Source organism: Clinocottus analis, unplaced genomic scaffold (genome assembly GCF_023055335.1).
Source record: "Clinocottus analis isolate CAN_PGR_092001 unplaced genomic scaffold, fCliAna1.0.p SCAF_3, whole genome shotgun sequence".
NCBI classification, from domain to species: Eukaryota; Metazoa; Chordata; class Actinopteri; order Perciformes; family Cottidae; genus Clinocottus; species Clinocottus analis.
In genome coordinates, this window is record NW_027176042.1 from 19,223,663 (window position 1) to 19,234,026 (window position 10,364).

Below are 10,364 nucleotides of genomic sequence, written 5' to 3' on the forward strand. Positions count from 1 at the left end.
TTGAGCTTAATTTCACAGACTTCAGAGGGACTGAAATAGATAACAGTTATATGATCCATGTTTCACATTCAGACTGAACTACCGTGACCTTTTCTGGGGAAAGGTCTCCCTCTGCAGGACAGAGAGCGGAACTGCAACACAAACCATATTTGGGAGACAGAAGAAAGAAAAGTACCAAAGCCAACAGTAGATAATACGATTATATATTATTTTATTTATATACAAAAAACAATTTTACGAGTATAAATGTAACATTAACATAAATAATTAATTTAATAAATATAATTTACATTCACATTCAAATCATACAAAGCAATAGAAAAACATGACTTGCGACTGATGCTTCCACTTGGTTGCCATTATCGAGCTTCAGTTGAGTCTTTACAACATAAATTAAAAAACGACACTGTCATCAGAAATGTCACGCCTGACCGAAAAGAAGAAAAAAACCCCTGCAAAAATAGGATTTAAGCTCTTCTGACAGCGATCATCTTGAAGCCTCTGATGGTGTAGTTGATGTCTGAGAACGTCAAGCGGGCCTGCAGCATCTTTGTTCCCACCTTGTTGGGGATGAAGGTGATGCGCTGCGACACGCTGCTGCCTGGACGCAGAGGGAGCATCCTGCAGGAAGAGACGAAGAAGATAGAAATAGTTTTAAAAGTTTGCAGATGGCTGACACACAGGCCCCGGTTCTGTCTGTAACAGCTACGCCATCACTATACCTGCGTGAATGTCTAAAGTTCTAAACGCACGTCATAAAAAATGTTTTTGTCTAAAGCTAATAACGCACTTATTGTACTCGAGCAGCATGAAATAAACCGTCTGTGCCTTTAAGTAATTATTAACCACAGCAGAGGAACATTTTGTTTGTCCCTGCCTGCCCAAACACACACACATTAGCAGAACATTGCGAGTGGAACAAGCCTACATTCCTTCAACAAAGACATGCTGTACTGTCATGTCGCTCTGGCACTCCTGGGGTTGGCAGCCATTCATGAAGTGCACAAATCACTGGAGTCATTCAATATGTACATCCCAAAAAAATAAGGCAAGAGGTCTTTAATTCCTACCTGAAGTTGACTTTGCCCCGAATGAGCCCGGCCCCAGCTACAGTCAGCACTCCGCTCACCGGGTGAGAAAACGGGTTAGTGAAGGTCACTACGGCAGCCTGCTCTTTGTTAGGCACAATGGAGTCTTCATCTGCAATCTGAAGGGACAAAAGCCGTTAGTTAACCCTGATAATTCCCTTCAATCACTGTTCGAAATGCCACTTCAGCTTCAGCTTCAACAGCAGGTAACGTGCAATAACTGTGTACCTGGAATAATATCTTCATAAACTGCAACGGTAGCTTGACGGGACACTTTCTTATTTATACGTCACTTCCTTTTACTACTTATTTGTTGTACTACTTTTTTTCTTGTTTTTCTCAATAGAAGGTGTGTGTACCGGTGTGTGTGTGTGTGTGTGTGTGTGAGTGTGGTGCATGTGTGGAAGGTTACAATTACAGTTTCAAGCTGTTTCGTGAGCTGCAAAGCAAATTTCGTTGTAGAATTTGTGCACTGACAATAATTTCCTATACCTCTGAAGCTGCTGCACACATCAGATACGTTAATATTCCCTTTGTTTGGCAACACATATTTGGTATGTAAAAGTTTTTTGCAAAAAAAAAAACAATAAAAGTTCTGCATGTTTGGACAATTTGAAATACAATACCTGTATGGAGAGCTGTGCACTAGCGATGTTGAACTCCTCAGAGGCCAGGGTTCGCTCGTGACTGGTCAAGTCCTCCAGGACTACTGCGAGACTGATCACGGTGTCGCCCACCACGTCCTCATACTCTGCTGGGAGGATCTGCTGGTGAAAAACCTTGGCTGGAAAGAAAGAGCGAGAAAAGAGGAAGACATTGAAACCACAATCTCTCAGTGAAAGTGAAAGTTTGAGTGTGTGGCTGAGTGAAAGGCGAGTTTACCCTGCATGGGTCCCAGTTCTACGACACCGTGGCTTTCCCAGAAGGTGTCTGAGGGGTTGTGGTTGTATTCTTTCGCCTGGGCGTTCAGATGCACTTTTATCTTCTTGGCCACCCTCTGCTTGTTCACGACTTTCACCGTGAAGTGGACCGGCTCCCCGGCGAAAGGAGCTTTATCCAGCGCCAGGACCACCACCATGCCCCTGGATGAGCCTGTGAAAAGAACATGAACACGCAGGAGATGACACAAGCGTTTCAACAGATGACCGGTTGTCGTCAATTGGCGTGAAAAAATTCGAAATTACCTCTGCTTATTAGCGTCGAGTCCTCTGACATTGTGGAACTTCTCGATGAAATTGTGGAATACGGGCCTGTATTGTGAGAACGAAAAGAAAAATGTAAGTATTCATGCTTGAGAGCAAACATCCAGCCGTTTGATGAATGACTGATGAATGGCTCGTACTTCTGATTAGTTTGTAGTCTCCCGTGATGTTCTGGTGTCTGGGTAAGCCCACAGCTTTGGTGCAGAGGAGGGACCCCACTTTCTCCGTGTCCCTGGTGTGGCCGACCACCCGGCCCTCGCTCACTACGATCCTGTGGATGTCGGCGTTGACCTCGGCGTAGACGAAGGGGACGTCATAAAACAGGTCAATACGCCGATCCTTGATGGCTTTGACTGGCGCTGGACCACAGCAGAACACTCCTGCGAGAGAGAGAGAAAATAGAGAAGGAAAAAGAAGGTCATGACGATGTTTGATCAAGAGAACAAGTTCAGACGCGACAAAGGAAGTGAAAGATTTCTCGCACACCTCCGCTCCTCTCCTGGGGGGTCGGGTCAAGAACCTGCCAGCCATCCATGACTGATCCCAGGTCCTGACGATTCATCCAGCACTCCACCCACACATGGAAGTTCCTTTAAAGAAGAAGCACGGTAACATGTCACAAAGCATGAGGAGGCTTGCTCCTCAAATCTTATTAAACTGGCTTCATAAGCCAGAGGCGCTTTCACACAAACACTGTGGGATCATATTTGCCGTGTGAGGTCATTAAAAAAGGGTAAACCCCCACTGACCATATGCTGTCTGCGCTGTGCTTCAGCTTCTGCCCCGTTTCGCTGTAGTACTCCTCAATCACCAGGTTGGCATTGGTGTCGTGAGCCGAGTTGAAGTTTGTCACCACGCGGCAAGGAATGCCAAGAACTCTCATGACTGAAAGACGTAATTAAAAAAAAAGACAGACGTCGAACACAATTGCGTAATGGGAAAAATCATCTGCTGTGCGTGCAGGACTGAAATGACATCAATCAGGATGTAATGCATGACTGGCTGTGGAAGATTTGTACATAAGGTACTGTAGCAAAGACTTTGTTTCAGTTTAGGTTCATCAGGACATAATCACCTGTGCACATGACGGCTGCAAAAACCCAGCACTGTCCATACTTGACCGCTTTGTAACCGGACTCGGCCCACTGGGTCAAGATGTCTCCGCTGCCAGTCCACAAGGAGGGATTAACTCCTCCCTTGTAGTCCCCTTCCCATTTCCCTGTCACCACACCGCGGTCGTCTTTACTGTTGATCTGAACAGAAAAGAGAAGATAAATGCAATTTTCCATTTTGCACTCCACTTCCCAAAACATTATAAAGCAAACCACTCGCATCTTCCCAGATGATTGTGATGCACGGTGGCAGTTTAATAACTGCTTTAATAACCTGTTGCACTAATTACGGTGTGCCATTTTCTTCCTTTTAACTTTGCAGGAGGCGTGCGTTTATCTGCTGATCATAGTGCTCCAGTTTCAAGCCCTAACATGCTTTTGATAAGCCGAAGGACGCTCATGTTGTCACGCAAAGTAAATAAAAACGTTGTGGAAACAGAACACTGCTGGCTCGGGATTTATTCATATTGTGAAGTTTCGATGTTCATCTTGTGTTTATGCTCTGAATCGGTACGCACTCACCATGGCAGACACGACGCGGCTGATGTAGACGGGGTTGTTTCTTTTCAGGTAGTCCACTCTTCTGTCCTTTTGGTGCTGAGGGCTGACTTGGAGCAGATTCAGACACGCCTCCAGAACACCGGGCTCAAACTACACAGGGAGAGAGGAAGGAGTAAGAGGATTAAAATCAACATTTAGTGACAATTTAGAGCATATTCTAATAAATAGACAGACAAATATACATGTATATATGCCTGATGTTTAACCCGACTTAAGGATTCAAAATATATCCTGCAAGTGGACTCAAGCCACATGTTGCCCTTGAGGCAACGCACCAAGAATTTCAGATAAATTAGTTTACTGGACGTGCTGCCCCAAAATGTGTCTCTTCAGACTGTGAGGCAGTGTCATATTTGTTTTTTCCTCGAATGGTGTATTAGTGTTTGATATGTGTAAGCAACATCAGCTATGCTACTTAATTGCGTTGTACTTTGTGCAACGACGATTAAGGAATTATATTCTGTTTACATTGGTGTAAAACCATTTTCATCAACCAGTCGCTCGGACCATTAACGCGAGTTCACTTTGGTCTAAGCAGTATGGTGATGTCACACTTAACCCTTCGTTTAGTCCACAGCCTCCGGTACAGTACAATGAGACATGACCATAAAGTTGAGTCAGCACCTCTGCTGCAAATAAACTGCTGATTTTCATTTTTTTCTTATTAAATATTTGCAGAAAATGTTCAGATCAACAGATATGTTTTCTTTTTCATACCTGATCAAAGGACCACGGTCTTGCCACAATATTCATCGGTGTCCCTATAAACAGCAGGCCGGAGTCATTCTGGACGTACTCTTCTCTCTGGTCCTCAAAGGGAATATACACAGCATCCTCTGGAATAAAGCAACACAAAAAGACATTTAGCACATCTTTGAGCATTGACATTTGAAAATGCATCGCTCCATAAACCACAATTATGATTTGTTTTCCTTTGTTTAGTAAAGCTGGCGCCAGACATTAGATATGATTCACTCCCCACTGACGTAATCAGACGCCCAAAAAACGAACCAATACGTGAGTAAAGGGGATGACCGTATGCAATACATCATCATGAAGTCATTCAGCCGCACAACCCGTATCTATTCATCCGTTTATGCATTGGTTTGCTGCAACATTGCTTTGAAAGAACTTCATAAAAAGGCTTCTGATCACTTACCACGACACCAGGGGTTGCAGAGCAGGATGAATTTGCTGAAGGCGAAGGTCTTCTTGACGCCCTGAGTGAACGCATGCAGCTGAAATCCATAGCAGCCCACCGCGGCGGAGGCGGGAGAGGAGATGAATATGGAGGGGCTCTGGAGGTTTAGGTCCTCCGGGTCCATATAGGCATTCCAAAGGCTGGGAGAAACCTTCTTGGAGAAAGTGACGGGCATTACCACATACAGGCGGCCTGAGGAGAGAAGAGAGACAATTAAGCAAAGGGATTTGAAGTTGTGGTTCAGACTGGTTGCACACAAAAGCCGTTCATCCCCAAATATCTAAATCTAGCCTACCCAGCAACACTTTAATCCTCAGAGAGTCGATCTTGGGGTCGAAGGCTCGGCCCTGCAGTTGCATGGTGACTCTGATGGGGGCTCCTCTTCGCACCACCAGGGTTTTGGAGCCGCTGAAGCCCTCGGTCCTGTGTCTCTCCAGGTTTTCAGATTCTTCCAAGTTGACATTTTGTATTTTTAAGTCTGCAAATGAAGAGGAAAAACAATGAAGATACTGATACAAAAAGGAAATGCATGAAAATTACCCGTTAGAAGCAACTAGGAACTGAATGGTCAAAAACAAAAAGTGAGGAAGGCTCCAGTGAACTGAAAACCTGACAAAGAAGGAGAGAAGAAATGGCTTGCATTTGTGGAGACAAATCTCACCTTCCATTTGTTGGTGTCTCTTTGTCTTCAATTGCAATGTAATGTATCCCTGCTTTCACCCTCGGCTGCTATATACACCTTTGCCCAACCTTCTGGGTGGGGCTTTCACTTGTGATAGTGTCAAGTGAAACTGGTTTTCCTTAATTGTAACGAAGGCCCTTAAGTAATGTGAATGAAAACACACACCACAGAAAAGAACACACCTCCTCGCTGGAGTTGCAGATGAACAGTGTCATACGCAAAGCGTGACGTGAACAATCAGGCTCACCCAGCTGAAAGGAACAGAGACTACGATGGTATGTGGGGCGTGAACACTTGCACGTTGCTGCAAAGTTGTGAAATACAGAGCTCAGACCTGTAGCAGGATAAGTAATACTTTTTTTATTGAGTGAAAAACAATGTAATTGTATTCGTACTGTGGTATTTAGAGTTGGATTAGTTTGGCATCATGTTACCTTGTGTGAGCCCGTTGTAAAATAGTAAAAGCAAAAGGTGATTTAGGTTTTTTGCACTCAGGGTCAGAGACTACATCCCAGACTGGATAAATGAATAAATTTCAAACATCTATCATTTTGAATTTCTTAATTTTCGTTTTTGATTTGTGACGGATTTGTTTGATTCCTCTGCAGCAGACCTGAATGAGGAGTAATCTGCAGCATGGGCCCAGTGAGCCTCAGGCGTGAACGCCGGAGCAGCAGCAGAACACTTTTGTAGGCAGATCTAGTCTGACCCTTGACATTTGTCGTGGTTTTTCTTCATTTTTACACCCGCGCAGGGCACTTTCAAGCACCCACTCCCAACTGAATTTATATATTCCTCCCATCCATTTGTTTGGCTTGTAATGACTTGTTTGTTGGTTAATAAATCACATAATTTGTTAAGCATACCTTGTTGCCCAGCTGTGACAACTCACAGTGTCAAAAGCTCACGAAACCAAAACTAGATTTTATTGAACAGGCATTGTTTTAATCCAATTTTGAACTCCCTCAAGTCTACAAGACCAAAGTTCTTATATGTAATTTAATTGGTAATACAGTTTTGTTTAAAGGCAGGCACATATTCATGCACAACTATGTTCCTTCTCTCTCTACACACACACACACACACACACACACACACACACAGACGCTGCCCGCAGCCTTAGCATTTGTGGCTTCTGCCCCAGAGCAGAAGTCTGGGACTTCCTGTGGCGGTGGGAGGAGTTTCTGTTGATGTTTGGACTTGTCTCAAAGATAACACCGCTGTATTGCGTAAATCATGAAGTGAATGAATGAAAAGTGACAGGGCAGTCACCCGCTGGGAATGAAATGTACAGCATTTTGAGTGGGTGACGTTTTTGGTGAATGAATACAGACTTGATGTCACAACAAGGAATGTTGCTCTGTCTAACTCTGTAGCTGTAGTCTCCATACAATATTGTGAGAGCCAATACTTGAGAACACCTTTTAAACAAAACAATCAAAGATATGTGAGACTAATATTTAGTAATACGCTGCGACAAAGTTTCAATCAGTTGGAACTTTGGACAATCTGAGGATTTTGATTTGGTCCAGACAGAAATATTACAATAAGCATTGGATAGACTGCTATATATTTTTTAAACTATGTCATGATTCTGTGAGGATTAATTTTCATAAAACTGGTAAATTAAATTAATCTGATTGGCTCCTGGCTGTCACACATTGCTGTAATGAGGTCAGTATCACTTCACATCTGGAAAAAAAACCTTTAAGACATTTATTTTTCGTCAGGTATAAATAACAGACTACACTGCACATGTTACAGATAAAAAGAGCTAATTTGATTTGCTTTAATTTATTTAAGAACAATCCATCATATATTATAAACATGTGTTTAGCAAGCAAAGCTTTAATCTGGCAATAACTGCTTCAATTGAAAAAAATGATGATGAAAGCCTTTTGAAGAAAAAACACCAGAAATCAGGTTTGACTGAAACACAATTTCATTCAGTCGTCATTAAATATGTTATTATGGCACACCGTCGGCTTTTAAACATCATAAATATTAGTACATTGACAATAACTTCCAAAATACACGTCAAGTATTGAACAGTTAAATATTTGTCTTAATCATCTCTGTCTTTTATTCTGTGACAGCAGAATGTATTACCAGTGACATACCACTCGTGATGAAATCAAGACAATTATACAATCACCCAAAACACCAGCAGAATAAAAAAAACTTGGTATATAAAGACATTGATATCTGAATGTATCCCGGTAAGGGACATGATGTGAAAACACCTGCAGTTGTTGGTGTGTCTCTGGTGCGCAGCTGCAAGATTAGTTTTTTTATTCAGAATCAACATTTGATGTTATCATGACGTAGTTGGTGGAAAGAAAAACTACAAACTATTTCAGCATTTCTCTGGGGAGTTAGGGGTCCCTCAAAAACTGAACATCTTTGTTCTATTGGAAACTAGTTTGGTTTCCAACAACGAAAACAGCCTCACAAAACACAAGTGAAGAGGATGTTACGTGTTAGGGTTTGTGTACATTTCACAGTGTTTTAGACGACTTAATGGACGATTTATTCGTTATTCATAGAGAACCTTTAGAACCTGAGCTGCCGAGAGTGACGGAAGCTGTAATGTGCTGCCATTGACAATGTAGAAAATAATGGTTGTTGTTGCCGTCTATGTAGCTTCTGCATTTTTATTTTATGGCCTGCATAAGTATAGGCGTGACTTGGCTCCACTATGTTTGGCTGAGCGTCAAGAGCTCAGGCACAATGCATTCTGGTACATGCAGAAACAGCCTGCACAGCTCTGCACAGCTCTGCGAGCAGAAAAACAAATCTGCTGTCAGTCAATGTAGCACCAAGGAAGCTTCAATGGACTACATCTACCAAAAACACTGACTGGACCTCTAGATAAAAGGTCAAATGTTTCTTTTAAAGCAGATTTAGTCTTATAGCAAATATATTGGTCTCTGTTTGAGTGGAAATTTGGTGCGAGTTGACACAAAATGATCTACATTTGTCGATGAATAAAAAATTAACAAAAAAAAACAGTACACAATAATCTAACATTAATTTAAAAAAGGCCACATTCAATCATTTTTGGGATATTATTAATTGTAAAAAAAAAAAATACTGCATCTCATATTATAGGAGCTAGTCCATAATGAGAAAAAATGTCATTTCTAAGCAGCAGTCCTTGGCTTATTATAAATAAGGAAGTCTGTGATGTCATGCCACACATTGCTGTCATGGTAGAGGTAGTTCATGGAGGACTGCAGTGAGGGCTGCAGGGTGTGAGGGTAATATTCAAACAGCCACAAGACAATACCCCACACAAGCGTGGCAAAGAGTGGGAAAGGGTCTTGTTTAGGCTGGGGGATAAATCCTTTCTCCACAGCCAGCCGGGAGAGGGCGAACAGGATCCGGGACAGCAAGTACATGTTGATCTAGAGCGGAGTACAGAGTTTAAACTGACTGAACACATGAGCAGTCTTGAGTTTATGACTATGTGCTCGTTAACGTACGAATAGGAGGCACGCAGAATCATACCTGGCTATTGATGTTGTTGTTATCTCCGAACACTAACCATCCTCCAACACAGGCGGCCAGAAAGGTGTGAGACTGCAAGCTCTTTCCCTGGCATCTCTCCTGCAAGGCTTGCAGTCCTTTGTATGTGAACACAAAGCATGCCAGGTTGCGGGAGTGGGTGTACGTGGCCTTCAGAATGGCTCTGAGCTTGTCCTTCAAACTATTTGAGAAGAAGAACAAAAGGGGTTGAGATTTCAGAGACGTGCTGTGTGACGACAAAGTACTGTTTCTTTAAAAAAAATAAAAATTCCTACCTGCCACTCCTGAAGAGAAATGTCATTACCAGAGCATGTGGTGCTCTGATTTTGGCCCCATATCTGATTGGAGAACAAACAATAAATCATTATAATGTCAGTGCTGTCTGGCTCCAAAACACGTTCAAACATCCTCGGTGCTTTTCGTACAGCCAATACAACCTGCTGCTAATACTGTTTGTTGTGCGTCTACAGATGTTAGCGTTAGCTACTAGCTAGCTAAGGGGTAAAGGGTTAAACTACACGAAGTTAGTTAAGCTCATATATATTAAGTATTTTTCACTTACACGGCACCGTTTCTGAGTCCCTTCAACACTGCCAACGCAGCTTTGTACTTGTCTTGCTGCAGTAGGTTGTTGACAGTGTACAGAAGAGTGTTAATCAGGTCAGGACCTGCCATGATTGTCAATACAGCCGAGAGGACACTGTTTCATGTTGCACACGTTCCAGCGCGTTGTGTCACAGCGAACATGAGCCGTCGTGTGCAGCATTATACCTCAGGTTCCTAGGTAAACTCCTATGTTTTTATTTTTTTACTAAAGTGTGCGTTTTGTGAATTAATGTATGTTAAAAGTTGAAGTGCATTTTGAAAGTTTAACTGATTAATACATTCTCTATGTGAACAATTTAATAATTTAGGATAGAGGGGACTGTGTAACTGTTTTGCAATTAGCAATAGCTTGTATGTAGGATATTATGAACAAATGTTTTTTTT

At 42.4% G+C, this 10,364-nt stretch overlaps 2 protein-coding genes across 2 annotated transcripts; both read right to left on the minus strand.

The window, feature by feature from the left end:
* Window positions 1–340: 340 nt before the first annotated feature.
* tgm5l (transglutaminase 5, like) lies at window positions 341–5,848 on the minus strand. Its single transcript, XM_068595321.1, has 14 exons — window positions 5,826–5,848; window positions 5,460–5,642; window positions 5,123–5,356; window positions 4,681–4,799; window positions 3,925–4,053; window positions 3,366–3,543; window positions 3,040–3,175; window positions 2,777–2,880; window positions 2,431–2,670; window positions 2,273–2,338; window positions 1,971–2,180; window positions 1,715–1,872; window positions 1,071–1,207; window positions 341–621 (listed from the first exon to the last, which is right to left on the minus strand). Exons 1-14 carry the CDS (start codon window positions 5,830–5,832, stop codon window positions 468–470), a joined length of 2,055 nt encoding a protein of 684 aa, XP_068451422.1. The 5' UTR covers window positions 5,833–5,848; the 3' UTR covers window positions 341–467.
* A 1,777-nt stretch (window positions 5,849–7,625) lies between these two features.
* pxmp4 (peroxisomal membrane protein 4) lies at window positions 7,626–10,084 on the minus strand. Its single transcript, XM_068595322.1, has 4 exons — window positions 9,937–10,084; window positions 9,650–9,712; window positions 9,357–9,555; window positions 7,626–9,253 (listed from the first exon to the last, which is right to left on the minus strand). The coding sequence occupies exons 1-4, from the start codon at window positions 10,047–10,049 to the stop codon at window positions 8,990–8,992; spliced, it is 639 nt and encodes a 212-aa protein (XP_068451423.1). The 5' UTR covers window positions 10,050–10,084; the 3' UTR covers window positions 7,626–8,989.
* Between the last annotated feature and the right edge of the window lie 280 nt (window positions 10,085–10,364).